Source organism: Pteronotus mesoamericanus, unplaced genomic scaffold, assembly GCF_021234165.1.
Source record: "Pteronotus mesoamericanus isolate MK-2021 breed Mesoamerican mustached bat unplaced genomic scaffold, CSHL_Meso_final contig_90, whole genome shotgun sequence".
Classification (NCBI taxonomy): domain Eukaryota; kingdom Metazoa; phylum Chordata; class Mammalia; order Chiroptera; family Mormoopidae; genus Pteronotus; species Pteronotus mesoamericanus.
The window spans coordinates 21,055,137-21,077,358 of record NW_026555277.1 but is presented as its reverse complement, the minus strand read 5'-3'; the positions used below and the strand labels follow the sequence as shown (position 1 = coordinate 21,077,358).

Below are 22,222 nucleotides of genomic sequence, written 5' to 3'. Positions count from 1 at the left end.
AGGTTAAAATGTTAAATTTTTTGTGTGACTTCAAAGCCTGTGCTAGTTTCATTTTGCTTCATGAATATTTCTCTAATCATTCCTTTCTTCTTATTTCTCTCTATTTCTGCCTTTATCATTTTTCTCTCTGGATTATTGCAACAATAGCTTTCTAACTGGTACAATGCCTCTTTTTTTCTCCCTCCTCCAATCTCTTTTTCATACTCTGCCAGAGTACTTTTCTAAAATACAAATCTATTCATTTTATTCCACTGCTTAAAATTCTTCAGTGGTTCCCTATGGTCTACAAAATAAAGTTCACTCTCCTTATCATGGCACATCCATCATCTGGTTCCTGCTTACATTTTCAGCATCATTTCCTACTACTGTCTTCCCTGGTCTACATTCCAGCAATACTGAACTATTTATGGTTACTGGGACTTAACACATTCTGTTCAAGCTTTTGCTTTTGGAATTTTCCTCTTGCTTGGAATTTTCTTCTCTCCTGGTCTGCCTTGGGAATCCTTCCTTATCTACTACACTTCAGTTCAAACCATATCTCTGTGGTGCGGACATTTAAAAATATTTCTTGGTATTTCTTAGAGGGATGAGGCAGTGTTAGACTTTTCTTAGTTTGTTTGTTTGTTTATTTATTTATAGTAGAGCATTTATCACATTGTACTCTTACCTATTAGAGGAGAATCCTTGAAAGCAGAATTTTTTTCTTGAACTCAGAATGAGTATTTTTTAACTCTAATCCCTAATGTTGTTTTTGGCACACTATTTGTATTAATCTGCTTAATGCAATATTACACAACAAGCCCTGGCTGGCGTGACTCAGGTGGTTGGGTGGTGTTCTGCAAAACGTAAGGTCGCTGGTTTGATTCCTGGTTAGGGCGCGTGCTTAGGTTGTGGGTTCAGTGTCTGGTCAGGGCACCAATGAGAGGCAACTGATCGATGTTTTTTTCTCATACCGACGTTTCTCTTCCTCTCTTTTCCCCTCCCTTCTCCCTCTCTAAAAATAAATAAAGAAATAATTACACGACAAAATACCATCAACTAGATGGCTTAAACAAAAGAAAATCATTTTTTCATGGTTCTGGAGGGTTGAAGTCCAAGGCAGTTTCCCAACATGGTCAGGTTCTGGTGAGGGCTCTCGTCATGGCTTGCAGATGGGTGCCTTCTCACTGTGTGCTCCCAAGGCCTTTCCTTGGTGTGTGCATGTAGAAAGAGAGAGAAATCTCTCTGTTTTACTTTTCTTATAAGACTGACAATGTTACTGGATTAGGACCCTACCCTTATTAGCTCATGTTACTTTAACTCCTAAAAGCCCTATTTCCAAATATAGTCACAGTGGGGGTTATACTGCATTTTGGGGGATATAGTGAATTTTGCAGGGATTCACCTCAGTCCATAGTAGTATTCAGTGTTTGTTGAAAGGACTGTTTAATTCTTTTTATGATACATTGTTTACACAGTTGTCTTTGCCATTAGATCATACATTTCTTGAGAGGAAGGACTGTTTCTTTTTTTAAATATTCCTTGACTTTGAATATATGGATTTTCAAGAATTATTAAATGGGCTAAGTTAATTGCATTATAGAATGAGATTGATAATGTGTTAAGTTAGTTAGGTGCTGAAGAAGGGCTTATAACTACTAATTTTTACTGACTTTTCTATTCTGAATCTCTTATTCTTTGCTTTTATATCTCAAGGCAACCATTGTACCAGTTTTTTACAGTCTTTCAGAAGTATATTATTTATATATAAGTATTATATATACTTATCACTCTATGGTTTTTATCATTAAACATAATAGTTTTTTGATTTATATATTTATTTTTAGAGATAAGGAAAGGGAGGGAGAAAAAGGGAGAGAAACATCAATGGACGAGAGATACATCAATTAGTTGCCTTTTGCATGCCCATAACTAGGGACCTAGCCCCCAACTCAGGCATGTGCCCTGACTGGGAGTCAAACCAGTGACCTTTCAGTTTGTAGGCCAGCACTCAATCCACTGAGCCACACCAGTCAGGTCCATAATAAATTATTTAAAATAACTAATATGATTTAGTACAGCGTGGTAGATTTTGTATCACAAATGTTAGTTTCTTTCTCCTTTTTATGAAGAGGTGGGTTCTTAAGGAATCACGCAGTCAGAAAATTCTCTTGGGATTTGTTTTCATTTTATAGTTTAAAATACTGTTAATTTTCAGACCACAAATATGGGGAAGGTTCCCCATATTAACATATAGGTAGAAAGTACTAGCTAATTATCAGATAATGACTTACTTCTTAATGGTCATTTGAAGTTATTCTGTATCACAATGTTTCATTTTATTAGCACAGTGGTTGGTATTAAACCAGGAGTGACTTTTGTACAGGACGTTAGGCAATAATAGGAGACGCTTTTTTGGTTGTAATTAGGGGATGCTACTGACATTTGTTGGATAGAAGCCAGAGGTGCTGCCAGGTATCCTACAACCCTCACAGCAAAGAATCATGTGGCCCAAAAGACAAGAAATGCTGAGACTGAGAAACCCTGCATTAGTATCAATAATGAATTGACTATAAGTCATGGCCTCTCACATTCTTTCTGTAATTATGTTCTGTTGACCATTCATTTTATAATTTTAAATCTAATGTGATCCTGGATTGTGATGTTATCTAATGTGTAACAGACATGTACATCTGTTCTGTTTCTTAGATTTTAATTTAAAGTAGTTAAAGTCATTTTATCACATAGTGTTGGCATTTGCTTTGCAAGTTTTCATCTTAATCAAAAACATGCAAAAGGTGTTTTTCTTAAACTAAAATGATAAAGTGATTCTTAACTGTTTAGTGTACTTTGTTGCTTTGAAGTTTGACCTGACCATATTCTGTGGGCCAGTGAGGTTGAAATTATATAACCATCTGCCAACTAGTAAGGTGGCAGCTGTCTAGGATATTCAAGAGTGTTGCTTGGCTGAATTGGAGGCAAGCAGGATTTATGTGTAAATTTTGTCTTTATTGGGCCTCCAGGCTCTTTAGGGCTATTAAGTGTAATTTTTCATTGGATATTGTCATTTGGGTGAAGATGGTTCCTGATAGAAATGAAATCATGAGGAATAGGTTACAGGAACATACCTAGATTGAGTTTCAAGAAAGTGAGAATTTCAGGGGGAACATGAGAGAATAGATAGAGGTGTAGAACCTGGTGATGTCATATTACAATATTTGGCTTAACTTTTGCTTTTAGAAACATATACCACTAAAACTACAATGTCACACAACTAGTAACTGTGGAGCTGAAATTTAAATCCATGCAACCTGGCTCTAAATTCTATGCTCTTAACCTTAAAACTGTCCTGCCTCTTAATTATCATCCTTCCCATCACCTTTTCACAACCCTCCCCACTCTCCATTTACAAGAAAAGTAGCAGGTTTGAAAATGGGGAGAGGGAAAATGATTAATTCATTTTGGGAAATTCTTAGTGTGAGGTTACGAAGTTAAAATATCTGAGCAGTTATTTGCTATATTTTTCTGGAGTTCAGGGAAAAGTTTTAATTTTGAGATTTTTAAGTCATTAGTGAACAGCTGGTATTTGAAGGTAGTGAGTTGCTCAGGGGATGGAGTAGAGTGAATAGAAAAGAGATCAGAATAGAACCCTGGAGATTACCAATATTTAGGAAATCCATAGAGGCGGTGGTGGGGCTTGAAAAATAGACTAAGAAGTGGCCAGAGAGATAAGAAAATCAAGATTAAAAATTAAGTTTAAAATCCAAGGAGGAATATATAGTTATTAATGCCATATGTCTTTGGGGTATTTAATGGAAGTTAGGGCTAAAAAATGTCCATTAAATTGGATTAGAAAGTCATTCTTTTAAGAAGTTTTTTTTAAAATTCCATTTGCTTATATTAAAAATGTATGGATAAGCTTCTACTTAGAAATAGATTGGTAATTCTTAAAATATTAATTCAGGAATGTTTTAAAAAATAGGGTAATCTTTTCTTTTTCATTCTAATTACTGTCTTTAAGGTCATTAGTATGCTAAGGTTAGGAATAGTGATCACTGCATACAGCAATATACAATCTTACGTTGTAGTCATGGTAAGAAAACAGGCATATAAGCATCTAATTACATATAGAAATAAACTTGTGGATGACCACTTTAGTAGAAAAATAGTTATTGTGGATTGAATTGTGTCCTCCAAAAAGGCATGTTGAAGTTCTAACCTCAGTGCCTCTGAATGTGACCTTATTTGGAACTAGGGTCTTTGCTAAGGTAATCAAGTTTAGATGAGGTCATGCTCAATTAGTGTGGGTCCTAATCCAATGTGACTGGTGGTGTACTTATAAGAAAAGATGAAGACAGACCTGGCTGGTATGGCTCAGTGGATGGGGCACCGGCCTGCTAATCGAAAGGTCTCTGGTTCAATTCCTGGTCAGGGCACATGCCTGGGTCGTGGGTCCCCATTTAGGGGCATGCGAGAGGCAACTGATTGATGTATCTCTCACACATCAATGTTTCTCTTCCTCTGTTTCTCCCTCCCTTCCCCTCTTTCTCAAAATAAATAAATAAACATCTTTTTAAAAAAGAAAAAAGAGAAGATAAAGACAGATACAGGGGTAATGCAGTGTGATGACCAAGGTAGAGATTAGAATGATGCCACCCACAAGCCAAGGAACACCTAGATTGCTGGCTACAAGTTAGAAGAGCCAACTCAAGATTCTCCCCTACAGGTTTCAGTGGGAGCATGGCCCTACTGACACCTCAGTTTTGGACTTCCTAGCCTCCAGAACTGTGAGGCAATAAATTTCCATTGTTTTAGGTCAATCAGTTTATAGTAATTTGTTACACTAGCCCTAGTAAATTAATATAGTCATCCACATCATGATCTTTCTATTTTATTTTTCAGTCACAGTTACATTCAGTGTTATTTTGTGTTAGTTTCAGGTGTACAACATAATGGTTAGACACTCATATACTTTACAAAGTATTCCTCCTCCTAAGTGTCTGACTTACTTCATTAACATATGTTTTTTACTTACCCATGTTGCATGTATCTGTAGTTTATGCCTTTTTATTGCTGAGTAATATTCTTTAGGCTATTGTGAGTAATGCTGCTATAAATGAATGTCTTGTATACATATGTTTTCATTTCATGGAGTACTTAGGGAAATTGCTGAGAATGGTTAGAATGGTTACCATTCAATACTTAGAATGGTTAGTATATGTTTACTTTCATGATAGGTTGCCCAACTTTTCCAAAGTGGTTGTGCTGTTTTGCATTTTTTACCAGCAGTATGAGAGTTTCAGTTGCTCCACATGCTTTCCTGGGTTGCTTTTGTATTTATGTATGTAGTTACATCATGATTTTTGAAGACTTTAGTGAGTATGTTCTGTATATGAGACTTATTTCAGTAAAATGTTTTTATGGAGGTTGCCAGTGTTTTTTAGAGCACCAAGAAATGTGATCTATATAATTTTGGATTAAACAAGCCATTCCTTTATTTGCCTTTCCTTATATCTAGAATTACCTCTCCATTTAGAAGTATATCTTATGCTTTTAATATTTAAAAAACAAACTGAAATATTTTTCTAAGTGAATTAGACATATTTAAAAGTAGACATGTGACAATCTTGCTACGTTCCATCACCAGATACTTCAAGATAGTTACGTCTCAATTCTTTTTATTAATAGATACCATTTAAGATATACAAGCATAATTTCTATAAAAGAATTTAAACTTGAAAATTAATATACTAGTGAGAGAATACTATGTAATTAAATGTGCACAATAATTTATAATTGCTAGAATTTTACATTTGTTTCTGTTTTTGCTAGTTGATTGTCTGTAAACCATAATGATGGGCCTACTAGGCCTTCAGTTTTTATATCATATTAGTTTAATATAATAGTGTAAACAAAAAATCCAGAAGACACTTCTGAGAAGCAAAAGAGTTTTATTTATATATGGTTTGCAAACTAGGGAGACATAGCCTTTAGCATAAACTGAAAATATGCTCCAGAGGAGGGAGTTAGGACAGGATTTTTAAAGGTAAAAAATGCAGGAAGCTGATTTTTAAGGGGATTGATTGGTAAGGGAAGAGAAATAATAAGTATACATTATACATTTTCTGATTTGTTGAGGCCATCAGGATTTTTCAGTCTCAGCTAAACTAGTCTAGCAATATCAGCAGGTAGTGTTACAAGATGTGGCACATCTTAGTTCCTGTAGTGCTTTTATAAAATAAGATGGTCAAGGTCTCTGCTCCCTTTATCTTGCAAAAACAAAGAGTGCTATTTGTTACTAAGGCACAATTACATTCCAAATGGCAAAGAAACCTGAATATTTGGCCACAAATATTTGATTTAACATCATGAGATTATGATGTTAAAGTCCATGGAGGCATGGACTTTATGGAACAGTCCAGGGCAGTTCCTCTGGCATGGCAGCTCAGGCTCCATTTATATTATTGTTTACAAGAGTATATAAATGGTACCAACTCATAATCCCACCACATTTTGGAATATATCCTTCTAAACGCTCCCTCCCTCCCTCCCTCTCTCTCTCTTTCAGATACACACACACACACACACACTCTCTCTCTCTCTCTCTCTTTTTCTCTCTCACAAAAATGGAATTATGATGGTATTTAATATGGTGTTTTCCATTTAAAAATGTAATTATTTCTTTTTACAATGTCAGCAAATAAAATCTAAACAGTTCTTTATGGCTGCATTGTATTTATTTTAGATATACTATGATTTTGATAACCTAATGTTCATGATTAATGAACTCATTATTTCTGATTTTTACTATTAGAAGTGATGCTCCATTAAGTACACTTATACATATTTACATATTCTCTATTTCCTTAGTATAAGAACTTGAAAGACAATTTGAGGGCTTAAAAGGATCCATGTTAAAATTTTTTAATATAAAACACCAAGTTGCTCTCCAGGAAAGCTGTGACTAAATATGTAGATAAAGACTATTTTTAGGATATTCTAAAATTTACTCTTCTCGTAAGAGTAGCTACTGAGAATGACAACTGATTGCAACATGAGAGAAAAACTGAGTCATCCAAAGCCTTCCTATGAAATTACTATATATTTGTTTGTTTACAGTTGTCCAGGCTAGGGAAACTTACCTCTTACCCCTTAGTTTTTTTTGCCAGTCAGATAATTTAAACAACATACATTAAATTAAGGAGAAAATCAAATTATAATACATGTACATGGGGGATTCACATAAGCATGAAAATTCCAAAGACAGTGAGGCAAAATAGAGTATATATGTCATTTTGGACAAAGGAGAAAAGTGGTGAAGGGGTCTGGGATTTCAAAGGGTAAGTAGACAATTCACAGGTAGGTGAGAAAGTAGCAAACAAATTCTTTCCAGACAACTCAGAAACAATGGGATGGGGGGAATCTAGTGAACAGATATTTGCATGGAATCTTCCTGTCTATCATACTTAATTCATATGTCCTGAAGTGAATTTGCTATGATGATTATTCTAAGGTTTCTTTCTTGCAGCAGGTTTTTCTCTCTGAATCTCTTTAAGAAGGAAAGAGGGAGATACAAAAAACCTCTTCCTGAGTTTGTTGGGTTTTAATTGTTTTCAGCCAAAATAATCTGCATGCCAGAGTGGTACTGTGGGAGACTTGCTCCTGACCTCCACACAGATGTATTACTTGTCTCTATTACTAGAATATAAAGAGCTTTAAGATTAGGGTCACCATGTATTAAGTTATGTATATAAACTGTTTCTTATTCTCACCATATCTGCAGATTTAGAATAGTCCCTGGCATATAACAGGTATTTAATAAATATTTGACTGACTCTTTAGAGAGTGATTGTAGGTAGGTCCCAGGATATATCAATATAAGCCTCCTGGAGTCTTGGGCCTGGTTTATCTGCTTTTCTATGGTTTACTGTTGCCCTGAATTTGAGGAGAGCAATATATCTCATTGGTGTTTGGGAGAGCTTGGATTACCTGATACATTTTGTTAGCTCAGAGTTGCTATTGAGTATGTGGGTCTGTGTATGTTTAATTAGCTTTTGGTTATCTTTCTCTGTAGGTATGTATGCAGATAGAGTTAACATAGCAAGCTTGCTATGCTTAGAAACATTTGCTTACAAGATTGGCTCTTGGCTGGCATCTGAGAAAGTGGATTTTGAGAGTGTTCCCACCATTTCATAACCAATAAGGGTAGTTTACTATGCCTAAACTGTACAAACAATATGATTTATGTTGATCACCTCCTTTTCTTCTAGAAGTCTGGAAATTTGATATGTCCTAGGCAGAGGATATCTACATGACCATCCCCCAATAAAAACTTGAGACAGTGAGTCTGATGAACTTCCTAAGTTAGACAGCATTTTTACATGTGTTGTCAGAATTTAGTGCTGGAGGAATTAAGTGCATCCTGTAGGACTCCATGGAGAAAAGACTCTTGAAAACTTGTACTTGGTTCCCTCTGGGCATGGCCTCATATGCCTTTTCCCTTTTCTGATTTTGGTTTGTATTATTTTGCTGTACCAAATCATAGCTGTGTGCAAAATGATTTGCTGAGTCCTGTGAGTCCTCCCAGTGAACCACCAAACTCTGGGGTGGTTTCAGGGACTCCTGACATAGCATCAAATTTAGAAACATCCTAAGGAGGCATCTTATGAAAATTGTAATATTCCCACTCTGCTCTCTCTTTGATATTATGGGAATGCTCAGTAGAATGATGGTTTACTCTCATAATCTGGATGTAGAAATACATAAATTAAGAAATAATTATTTCATTTTTGTAAGGATTGAAAAATAAGGAACCTCCTTACTTGATTTATTATAATTGAATTTAGAAATTTGAGTTTATGCCAAATTTTATAGGGACATTTCTATTAGGTTAAGATACTCTTTTCTTTGTAATTTTCATAATAGAATTGTAGTGGTACTCTGAAATTTTAGTTGTTTTGGCCCTGAGAAATTTGTATTCTAGGAAAGGGATATTGTTGCTTCAGTTATTCCGTTATTTACCCCATTACTGCAAGGTTTCTGTGTTGTGTATTTTAGATAGCTCATTTTGACACTTAGATAAACAGAAGCCAAACACATGCATACCCAGAATTAGTCCCTGAACTTTGTTCCAGGGTAAAGATAAGGCATTTAGACTTCTCCAGTACAGATAAATATATTACAGCTACTGAAAAATGGGCATTATATGACTCTTGGGTTGTTTAGACAGACAGTGAAGGTCTTAAAAAATTCTGGCCACCAAAACTTAAGGGAAAATTTATATTCATCCATAAAACCTGTTCTTAAGAGAATTATAGATTAGGCACAAGATACCATAACTCAGTAAAACATCTTTCTATATAATTTGTCTATAACATGCATGAAAAATTAATTTGAACTATGTTGTCTTGTTCTTGTTTAGCTTTATATTGTGTTCCTGTCTTTTAAAAAATGGATTTAGCTGAAGTATAAACTACATATGTTTAAGCTGTATAATTAGATGAATTTTTTACAATTTGTAATACTTGTGAAAACCCCAACCACAGTCAGCATACAAGAGATTTTCATCATCCCCCAAAGATTCCTTGTGTACTTTGTAGTCTGATTTTCCCCTTGCTCCCAGCACCAGACAACCACTGATGTGCTTTATACTATTCTGTATTTTCTAGGATTTTATAGAAGTTGAATCAATGATATGTTCTTGTGTGTAGTGTCTTGCACTCAGCACAATAATACTGAGATTTATCCATGGTTGCATGTATCAATAATTTGTTCCTTTTGCTGCTCAATAGTACCACATTTTGTTGATCCAGTCACCAATTTATGGGCACTTGAATTGTTTCCATTTTGAGGCTGTTGTAAATGAAGCTACTGTTCTACTAGTTTTTGCATGAACATAGAGTTTCATTTTGCTAGCATGCCCTATCTTTTTTCATTAAAACAAAAATTGGTTCTAGTAATACTTTTTGTCCTTGGCAAAAAATAGGGGAAGATAACACATCAGTCATTGACTTATTCAATAAACATATATTGAATGCCAGGTATAATGCTGTGTGAAGAAGACACAGTGGTAAACAAGAGCTCAAGCCCTTCTCTCATTGAATTTATAATTTGGTGAATAAGTCAGGCACATTATAAATACTAAGAAGTGTGGAAATTGTGTGAAGTATATATAGAATGCTGTGGAGCATCTGATAGGTGTTCCACCCTCACTGGTCTGGACTGATCAGGAAAAGATCCTTTGAAGAAGAAATATAAAGATAAATAATAGTTAAGTAAATAACGCATTCTAGGTAAAGGGCAGGGAATACACAAAGACACTCAGGTGAGAATGAGAATGATTCTCTATGGCTGCTGTTTGCATGAAGCTAGGGGGATTTGCAGTTGCTAGAGTATGCAGGTCTATTTATACTATCTTAAGGATTTTGGAAATTAAAATTAAACAAAGAAGTGATATAGTCTAATTGTGGATCTCAGACTAGTTGACACCACACCATGGCCAGGTTTTTTGAATACTTTATAGTCTTTTCTTTTCCAGAAGTTCTACCTCTGCCATCTTTAATTCTGTTGATTATAGTACTCCCCCCATTATTTGCAGTTTTGCTTTCTGTGGTTTCAGTTAACCTGCAGTTTAAAAATATTAAATGGAAAACTCCAGAAATAAACAATTCATAAGTTTTATTTTTTAATTTTTATTATTTTTTATTGTTGTTCTATTAAACTTGTCCCAACTTTCCCCTCTTTGCCCTCCTTCACCCAGCCTGCCCCCTGCTCTCACAGTCAGTCCCCGCACTCTTGTCCATGTCCATAGGTCATTCATACATGTTCTTTGACTAGTCCCTTCCCCGTCTTTCCATCATTATCCCCTCCCCCCTTCTCTGGCCACTGTAAGTCTGTTCCATGTTTCCATGTCTCTGGTTCTATTTTGCTCATTAGTTTATTTTGTTCATTAGTTTCCTGTATGAGTGAGATCATGTGGTATTTGTCTTTCACCGACTGGCTTATTTCACTTAGCCTATATTCTCCAGTTCCATCCATGCTGTTGCAAAAGATAGGAGTTCTTTTTTTTTCTGCTGCGTAGTATTTCATTGTGTAAATGTACCAGTTTTTTGATCCACTCATTTACTGATGGGCACTTAGGCCTGTTTCCAGCACTTGGCTATTGTAAATAGCACTGCCTTGACCATAGGGGTGCATAAGCTCTTTCAATTCATCAGTTTTAAATTGCATGCCATTCTGAGTAGCATGATGACATCTTGTACCATCTGGCACAGTTGCATCAGGTATGTGAATCATCCCCTTGTCCAGTGTATCCATGATGTTATACACTACCTGCCTGTTAGTCACTTAGTAGCTATGTAGTCAGAAAATCAGTAGTAACCTATTGCTATGTCATAAATGCCTATGTTATTTACCTCACTTCATCTCATCATGTAGGCATTGTAACATCTTCTGTCATCTCAAGGAAAGAAAGGTGAGTGGAGTACAATAAGATTTTTTTGAGGTACAGAGACCCCATTCATAAAACTTTTTTTTACAGTATATTGTTCTAATTGTTCTAATTTATTATTAGTTATTATTGTTAATTCAGTCATGTCCACCCAGAGATGACTACTCTTTATACCTTTGACTTTTTGCTATTGTAAACAGTTTGAAATATAAAAAAGTTGATTGAAAATAATTAGAAATTCAAAAAAAGAAGTAAAAATCTAAATTTTTCTGATAAGTTAACCAAATGTCTAATTGATAGGCAATCTAGAATCAGACAAACATGGATTTGAATCTTTACCTTGATACTTAACAGCTGGGTGACTTGGGATAACTTCCTTAGCCCTGTGTATGACTTAGTATCCTTCTTTGTAAAATTGACATGATAAATGCCCACCTCACAGGATTATTGAGAGGATCACCAAGATACCAAATGTAATTCCCATTTGACAGTTAAATGTATAATGTTTTTCTTTCTTAAGTAAACAAATGTTTGCTATAATTTGAGGAGGTTAGCTTGTTTTAGAGAAGGATAAAATTTTTGACCAAAGTGACAATATATATTACCAAGTTGTATATTTTGAAATGCCATGTAGAAGTACTCTCAGCTTTGAATTGATTTTAACATTCTAAGGTGATCATTGGCTAGATTAAAAAAGAAAACAACCTTGCCTTGTCAACCTTCAGGCAGTAAGTGATTGAAGGGGATAGACAAATCTTCAGTGTTTCATTATAACTTTTCATATCAGTCCTGACTAAAGAGGCAGAAAATGGAAGTTCCGACATTGGAAATAAAACAGTGGTGCAACATTTTAATGGCTGATGAGAGCAGAGTTGTTTGAATATAAGCTAGAGACTGGTATTCATAGTGGCTTGGCTCTCAACTTCTGACGTATCCTTAGAGGTTTTAAAGTTTGGGATAAATGCTTCATTACTTTGACTTCCTTTATAGACACTGTCTCAGAAACATACTTGTTATCACTATGTTGGAAGTATTAGATATGAGCCATCTAGATTTTAGGAACTTATTTTAAAATCTACTGATTTACTTAAGTCAATTTAAAGAGGATTTTTGTGTGTGAGTTGAAGGGGACACACACATACAAATCCTCTTTAATTTGACATAAATAAATCAGTAGATAATAAACTCAAACTCCTACGCAGAGTGAGGTGTTCAATCTATTATATTTACTTTGTGGACATGACTTTCAAACAGTGAGTCTAGTTTATGTTAAGAAGAATGCTTTATGGGGGATTTTCCCATACATGCGCCAGCTTTTATTTTTGTGATATCTAGGACTCGTATAATGGAATTAAATCCATTAACTTGTAATCCATTTGGCTTGTAAAACTGCATCTAAAGGAAGTAGGTATGCTGAATATATGTGGTTATAAGAAAGAGGTTGATGTGAGGAAGGGATAAAGGAGATGAATGAATTGTGAAAAGAGTAAAAAATATGGTTGGATCTCTCTTAATCTATCACTGACCATTACAAAATTGAAGGTGTTCTAAAATGCATGTAATTCTACCACTAGTAAATGGAATAGGCACTAAGTTTTAGCATTTGTTCTTTTCTCTATTCATAAATTATGGGAAGACTAATAAAATCATCTAAAATATAAAGTCTGAATTTTCCTCTAATGAAATATTGATAACTCTTTGATGCTAGGAAATAATAAATATTCCACCATCAATAATGGGACTATGCAGCCACCTTTTAAATGTGATTTGAGTGATATAGCCACAAGAACCCTCACCTCCCTTTCAGGTCCCTGAAAAATCATCCCTAACAAGTTACTTTGTGTTTTCTATATCAGAGATTTCCTTTTGAAATAAATACTGCATTTTTTCAGAAGTCCCCATTTAAAAAAATTAATAAAATTAATTTTTTTAGAGCAATCTTTAATTCAGAGGAAAATTAAGTAGAAAATACAGAGAGTTTCTGTGTAACCCATGTCTCTATACAGGCACAACTGATCCATTATCAACATCCTGCATCACTGTGGTACATTTGTTAGAACTGATGAACTTCTGTTAACACATCATCATCACCCAAAGTCCACTGTTTACTCTTGGGTTCACTCATATTGTACATTCTATGGACAAATGTATGAAGAGGTGTATTCACCATTGTAATATATAGAATAGTTGAACTTCCCTAGAAATCGGTGCTCTGTCCATTCATCTCTTTCTCCCCTAAACCCCTGGCAACCACTGATCTTTTTACTGTCTCTATAGTTTTGCTTTTTTCCAGAATGTCATACAGTTGGAGGCATTGGTGGTATAGTGGTGGCATAGCTGCCTTCCAGAATGTCATATAGTTGGAATCATACAGTAGGTAGTTCTTTTAGATTGTCTTCTTTCACCTAGTAATATGCCTTTAAGTTTCCTCTAGGTCCTTTCATGTCTTGAAGCTCATTTCTTTTTAGTTCTAATATTCTGAAAAAAAGACCCTTTTAAATATATCTTCCTTCTCAATCTGTATGCTTTTTATTTCCTTTTTTTAAACAAATTCTCACCTGAGGATATGTTTATTGATTTGAGAGAGGTGGGAGGAACGCCCATGTGTGAGAGAAATATAGATAGGTTGCCTCCTGGGTGTACCCTCGACCAGGGATCAAACCTGCAACCTTTTGGTTTACAGGATGATGCTCCAACCAACTGAGCCACGCAGCCAGAGCTTTTTTTATTTCCTTTTATTGCATAAGAGGGGACGTCCTTGCCTTGTTCCTGATCTTAGTGGGAAAGCTTCAATTTTCTCACTATTGCATATGATGTTAGCTGTAGGTTTTTTGGTACATATGCTTTATCAACTAGAAGAAGTCCTCTATTCCTAGGTTACTGAGAGTTTTTATCATAAATGGTGTTGTATTTATCAATTGCTTTTTCTGCATCCATTGGTATGGCATGATATTTCTTTTTTAGAATTCTGTTAATTTTTTTTTAGAAGTCTCATTTCAGCTACCTAGCTACCTGTGAATCTATAGTTATTTCAAAATGAAAAAAAATTAATGTAAAAATAAGTAATTCAAGGACAGGTATGTTTATTTTTGAAATATAATATGTGAATATATTTTCATGAACAGTCAAATAATGTAAGCATATTTGATAAAAAGGGAAAAGGGCAAATAGTTAATATTTTCCAAATAACCAGTTTTTCCTTTTTTCCCCTCATAAAAAGAAGTAAATAGTATTTTTCAGTGTTTGCATAAACTTAACTATGGATTTACATCTATAATGACAGTTAAATGATGCAGTCATGATCAGTCTATGCTATATCTTTGTACACTACTTTCTTGGTAGTGGTAGAGCATGAAGTGAGAAATTCAAGACAACTGAGTATTCCATACACAATTCATCTGTTCCTGGGAATTGAATGCTGCATCTGATTAGCAAATACTGATCCAGGAAGTATATGTAAACAGAAAATGATTAATTTACTCTCAGCAATTTGGCGAGATATGTGAGGGAAAATAATATAATACTGCCTCTACATTTATACTATTTTACAGCTTCATTTATTGTTGTGGTACAAGAACAAGATGATTATTGCTTAGATTTTGTAAGTTTTGAATGGGAATATGATGTTGAGTACAATATATGTAGATATGAATACTGTGTGCTTATAACACTTTTGGGGATTAGTGCTATACAAAATGAGTTAAATAAACCTAATCTTCTTCTTGGAACAAGTGTAGTCAGCTTGGTGGGGGAGGTACACATGTTAACAGATAAAATGTAATGCTAAATAATGCTAAAACAGATAAGAGTTAAGAGTTTTGGGGATGCCATCATTTAACAGTCTGCAGACTTCACTGAGGAGCATGGAAAAAATGGTATTTTGGACAGTGGGAACATTGTAGTGAAGGTCAGGAAAGGCCTTGGTGTATTAGTGTGTTGGGAACTGAGAACAGAGGAGTGAGATGAATGGCAAAAGGTAGATTGGTTTCCAGAGCTGACTACCCATTAGAACTGTAGGCACAGGCCCTAGAACCCACAGTACTTGTTGGAGGCCCGTGAAAATGTTTTAATTTCTTTTAAAATCAGAAGAAAAAAATGAACTTTTAGGCTGAAGGAAATGTTTTACTATCTAATATTAATATATTGTCTTTATAACAATGCAGTTGTAAAATATAACTTTTAATATTTTTTCATGGAGGAAGGGATCTATGAAAACAAAAATTTCTAGTGCCCAAAAAAGTAGCCCTGATGGTTGTACATTATGAAGGACCTTATGTGTAAATTAAAGAATTTGGATTTAATTTTAGGAGCATCAGGGCACTAACACACTTTAAACATGATCGGTTCTGTCTTTTGTGACAATGCCACTGTCAGCAGTTTGGATAAGATTGTTTTTAGTTTAATGTAGTTGTGTTAATCAAAATGGTTTTAGTGTTTATTATAACCAAATACCACCTTTTTAAAGTGAGAGCAGTTTTTTAAAAAAGATTCATGTCTAATAACTGTACCTGGTTAAGGATGTCCCTTAAAAGAGCTAATTGACCACACTTGACTGAACAAAGTTTGTCTAGCTGTGGGCGAATTTAGAACTCCAATGTGTAAATGATCAGGTCTTTGTACTATGTGATCTGTCACAATATAATGTGAGGCTATACTGTTTCTCATTGTACTCTTTGTTTCATCCCCACTTTTCTACATTATTTATGAAGAATTCAAAACTTTGTACAGATATATTGCTGCCACTGATTCTACAAATAGCATTTAAAAGGCTACAAACACTGTTTTACCGAATAAATTTTCTTTTTTTTTGACCAGGGCTAAACAGTTCTTGCTAGAACACCTTTATGTTGTATAAGAATCATAATTTGAAAGTTACTCTTAAAAATAGCAAATTATACTAAACTTATACTATTGTTATCATCATAAAATAAATCTTGAAAAGTAGGCTGAAATTAAGGAAAAAATTATGTAGTGAAAATTGAGGGATATTAAAGATGTAATTCAGTTCCCTCTGATTGTACCTTTATTGCTTTGATAATCAATTCAGCAGGCTAGGGGAGAAGGAAACACAGGGGAGATGGGATTTGTATTTTTGTTGTTGTTGTTGTTGTTTTGCCTTTTTCTCTAAGGAGAATTTTAGGTTTCAACCACCAAGTTATTCAATAATGTCATTAAAATTTTACATGTGTTCAGGCCTTTAACTACATTACAGTTGTAAAGGAGACCCAGGAAAAGCAAAAATTTTTATTTTATATCTTTTTTTCACAAGGATATACCTTTTCTTTTTATTTTTTAAAGTAAATGAGACACTTATTTATGTACGTTCTATATATGTTCTATATATTTTCAGGTTCAGTTACATCCCTATTCATTTTTTTAAATTTTATTTTTTTGTTGTTCAAATACATTTGTCTCCACCTATTCATTAACTCGGTGTTCAATGCAAAATTCTAGTCAAAATGGATAACAGAAGAGAAGGGAGAAAAATTACGATGTCTTGGTTGTGGAAAACAAGAGATAATGAGTTCATAAATTCATCTGACCTTTCTGACAATCAAGACAAAAAGGGAAAAGAGTGGGTTATGTAACTTCAATCACTGGTAGTAGGTAAGGACCATGTAACTTGAGTCAAGAAATGAAGTGGAGCCCTGGCTGGTGTGGTTTGAGTGCTGGCCTGTGAAGTGAAATAAATGAAATGAGACAGGGAAAAGGAATTTATGCCTCATAGATAGGTATGTTTTTTCATATTACAGTTTTTGTTTGTAGTTTGAATCTTTTAAGTATGAATTTATGTTTTATGTATTTTGTATAGAAATATATTTGACTTTAATTTCTATGATAATTTGGTAAAGTTTGCAAATTAGGGGATAATCTAAGGAAATACTGGTATTAAATGTGTAGGATAATTTAGTAAGTATAATTTAGCTTTCCATTAAAGGAATTTGAATATATGAGTACATGTGCTAAAAATATGATAGAATCATAATTAGGCTAATGTCATAGAGTTAATTTTTTTACTGTATTTTATGGCCATTTGATATTAGTAAATATCTTCTAGAAGACTGCCTAAAGTGGTTTTAAGTTGTGAAAATCAAGTCACATTTATTTTTCAGTTATAATTGTATGTGATTACTAAATTTAGTAATTGTTGTCTGTGTCCAAAAAGACCATTGTAAGATGCTTGAGAACTCTGTATTACCTACTTGTGAATACACTATTGACCTAGCTCAATACTTTGAAAGGTGACAGTGCTCGGAGTCTAAATTGGCTTGGGCACACAGTTGTTGGCTCTTTCAGTTATTCTCCAAGTTTGGGCCTTAGTTTTGTAGATTCAGAAACATCATTTCAATTAATTATCTCTAGTCCTAAGATGCTAGTGAATTAAGCCATACTAAATAAGATACACCCAAAATGAAGAAGTAAATCAGAGGCCCATGAGGAATATATTGGCCTAGTGTGATAGACTGTTATTCTGACTCGTCAAACACGTTAGAAAAGTTTACTGTAAGAAAGCAAATAAAGATTAACTATTGATTTTGATAACCTTTTACTTCTTTGGGATTCTCAGTAATATTGGTATATTTGTTAGATGATAAATTATGTGGCAAATGTTCTCTTGGAATTAGTTAAGTCAGTTTATGTATACGGAGAAAGCTTGATTGGGATTGAAATTAAATTAAGTTGTCCCTTAAGTATGAGGGATTATTGAACACTTCTTCTTATGACTATCATATTGATATTTTTAATAACAAAGTTATTTTCTTTTTGCTCACTAGTAGCCTTAGTTAGGTTTTTTTTTAACTTTAGATTTCATTTATTTATTTCTAGAGTGAGGAGAAGGGAGGGAGAAAGAGAGGGAAAGAGACATTGATGTGCAGGAGAAACATGGATTAGTCACTTTTCACATGTTTCATCTGGGGACCTGGCTCACAACCCAAGCATGTGCCCTGGCCTGGAATCGAATTGGTGATCTTTCAGTTTGCAGGAAGATGTCCAACCCACTGAGCCACACCAATCAGGGCTAGCCTTAGTTTTTAAAAACAAATATATTAAGATATAATTTATATACCATGAAATTCACACATTTTAAGTGAACAGTTATTTTTTGTAAATGTATATAGAGTTGCACAAGCATTATACCATGGTCTAATTTTAGAACATTTCTGTCTCCCCCCAAAAGGAAACTGTAGTCACTCTCCTCATCCTTAGTTTACCATGGCTAATGATGTAGGTTTAGCTTCCTGCACCTAACTGTAAAATATGATAAAAGTGAATACAGTAGAATTTCCCAAAATTATTCAGCCCTCTAGGCTGGTTCATTTGTTTGTTTTAGAGATTTGATAATTTAGAGCATGGACTTTTTTTTAAATTTTCTTTATTCAGACACCAAAGTTATTTAATAGGAAAAAGTGATGAGAATAATTTGTGTTAAAGGTGAATTGTTTTTGGGAAATGAATTTTCAAGTTTGCTTCTTGTTTAGAGGTTACAAATTAATAAATGAGTAAAGAGAAGTTATTGAATAAATATAAAGTTACAAATTTATTTGACCTTTGTTAGGGGTTTAGTAGAGAAATTTATAATGCTTTTTAAAAAGACTAATATTTTATATAATAATGTTTTGCAAATTTTATCATCAAATTAATTTGTTATTCTTTTATTTTCTTTAGCTTCTCAGAATCAAGAACGTCTATGTGCATTTAAAGATCCATATCAAGACCTTGGGATAGGTGAGAGTCGAATATCTCATGAAAATGGAACCATATTATGCTCAAAAGGTAGCACCTGCTATGGTCTCTGGGAGAAATCAAAAGGGGACATAAATCTTGTAAAACAAGGCAAGTAATACTTTTCTTACCTGAAATAACTTTGTGTTTCATGCAGTCAAAATTTATCTGAAAAGCATGGAGGTAGATTAGAACCCTCTTCTGAAAAGCAGTATTTTAGAAGCATATATCCATGTATGTATTTACCCACAAACTCCAAATTTATAAATGGACACTGGTTTTTAGCTTATTTTAATAACATCTTATAATGATATATTTTTACTGTATGATGTTTACAAAATACAGAGAACTAAGAAAAACATTTACAATTCCATACTCTTAAGAATTTTATTTACTCTATTAGTTGTGTTTCTGTGTTCCTTTATGTTTATAAGTGTATGTACTCATTTTTTTAAAGTTAGGATAATACTATATAAATTGTTTCACACCCAGTTTTTTCTATCTTAAGTTATATCATGAGTGTTTCCCCATGATATATAAATATATATTTAAAATAAACATTTTTAATCTCTGCACAATATTTCATTGTTTACACATTCCACATTTTACTTACACATTACTCTGTTTTTGGTCATTTTGTTGTTTTCTGGTTTTCACTGTAATACATACTACTTTAGTGAACATCTTTAAACATAAACCTTTGATTTTATCTGATTATTTCTTTGGAATAGATACCTCAAAGTAGAATTATTAGATTATAAAACATGACTATTTTAAAGGCTATTCATAAAAATTTCCATGTGGCTTTTTAGAAATGCTATTTAGGTTTACATTCCCTTGAGAGGTGTATGAGACTGTTACTAAATCCTTGTTACAATTGTATATATTATTTTTTAAACCTAGGTAAATTTAATGTAGACAAAAATGAAATCTTACTGTTGCTTTAATAATTATATTAATGATGAAGTTTAACATTTTGTTGTTGGCTTCCCCCCCCCCTCCATGAAATGCCTGTTAATGCTTTGTCATTTTCCTGTTATTTAAAAAAAAAGTGTCTCCTGTTGATATGCAAGGGTATTTTATAACTGAAGTATTCTGTCACATTGACTGCAACTATTGCAGTTATTTCTTAATTTATTGTTTTCATTTTACTTTTGCTTATCATATTGTCTCTTAACATGTTTACATTAAAATCAATTTGTAGGATGTTGGTCTCACATTGGAGATCCCCAGGAATGTCACTATGAGGAATGCGTAGTAACTACCACCCCTCCCTCAATTCAGAATGGAACTTACCGTTTCTGCTGCTGTAGCACAGACTTGTGTAATGTCAACTTCACTGAGAATTTTCCACCTCCAGATACAACACCACTTAGTAAGTAATTAAAGTAACTTACTTTTCCTTGTGATTCTTTTCTCCAACGATTTGCAAAATTGAAAAATATATGCAAAATTCGGTTTGGCAGGAGTGAGAGGGAGAGTTCCAACATCATGAGACTATATCTAGCTAATGCCTGAAATCTAAAAGCGATGTACCAGGATTTCCAAGTTAATGATATGGTACCAAGTGAATCAATATGTAGTACATTCCAACTCCCATGGAGGGGAATTTGGCTATAGTAAGAAAACTGCATGTGTGCTTACTCTTTCATCCAGTACTCCCATTTATAGGAGTTTATCTTGAAGATACACCTCCAACAGTACAAAAATACATATGCACAGAGTTATCCATTGAAATAGTATTTGTAACTGCATAATACTGGGAGCTACCAAAATGTCCAAGAGTAGGAGATTACTTGAAGTACACTATGGTACGAACCTGTAATGACATACTAACTACACAGCTGTAAAAAACATGGGTAAGAGCTCTATAAACTGATATGGAGTGATTGATAGAGATAATGTTAGGTGGCTAAAAAGCATATATAGTATGCTGTCTTTTGCATTAGACAGAATACTTATCTTTACAAAAAGAAGCAAAGAAAAGATAAACCAAAAAAATAATGAAGTTGGTTACTTACAAGGGATGGAGAAAATGGGGGAGGAATGGAGTGGAAAGGATACAGGAAGTAGTGACAGTCCTCTGCATATAGCTTTTTGTATGTAGTTTTGACTTTTGGAATCATGTTTACTATTATACATATGCAAAAAGTAAAATTAGGTCAATAAGGATGGGAAGGGGAAACCCCAAACTGAAAGTAAACCGAAATAAGCCCACTTTTGTATCATAATCACACTTAAGGGAAAAAGAAAGAACTAATCTAAGGATTTTACAAAAATAGTTTTGGCTATATATGTTCTTCTGGGTGAGATGGGATGTAAGAGATGGGGGAAGAATTTTAAATACTGAACTCTTTTTAGGTTTGTTTTTTAGTAGTGTGGACAAAGCAATTCTAAAACAATTATAGATGTATTATAGGATTAAGAAAGTAAGTATATGTGTTAACATTTTTTGGGAGTCAGTGTTCTTACTGAAGAAGAGGAACACAATTATATATGGGGAAGACAAGAGAATCTTATGAGAATAGATTGTAAGTCAAGGTATCAGAATGGACTTATGACTTTAAAAATATGTATGTGTATGTATTACATACATGTATATGTGGCCATGTATATAGGTGTATGTGTACATGCAAGTTTGTATTTGAATATATTTATATACATGTGTATGTATATGTAATATATACATCTGGATATATCCACATACATTTCTTAGCTCTATTTGTTGAAAAGGACAAGAAGCAAAAGTACCCCAATAGCAATGAGCATATACGATACCCATATTTAGTTTCTAATACCACTTCCCACTCAAAGGTACTTGGACTCCTTGAAAAAAATGACTTATTCTAGGACTAGGAGCAGGATAGGTGCCAGATGAGCCTGAAACATCATTTAACGCTAGAAGGTAAGGAAAGAAATGCCCCAAAATAGGATGGAGACTTGTCACAGGGACACAGGAGCCAGTTTGTAGGAACTCCCACTGGCTTAATAAGGGACAATTTGAGTGCTAAAAAAATACGGTAATAAATTATAAACCATTGAAAAGAAAATGAATTCATGAGTCTATGC

The 22,222-nt window shown here is 33.9% G+C and overlaps 1 protein-coding gene across 1 annotated transcript in view; it reads left to right on the top strand.

Moving 5' to 3' along the window:
• Positions 1 to 22,222, top strand: part of BMPR2 (bone morphogenetic protein receptor type 2) — a 140,157-nt gene that overhangs the window by 57,287 nt on the left and 60,648 nt on the right. Inside the window, exons 3-4 of the mRNA XM_054585825.1 lie at positions 19,097 to 19,264; positions 20,358 to 20,528. Of these exons, the coding sequence (XP_054441800.1) occupies positions 19,097 to 19,264; positions 20,358 to 20,528 (339 nt within the window). The remainder of the gene's footprint in view (positions 1 to 19,096; positions 19,265 to 20,357; positions 20,529 to 22,222) is intronic.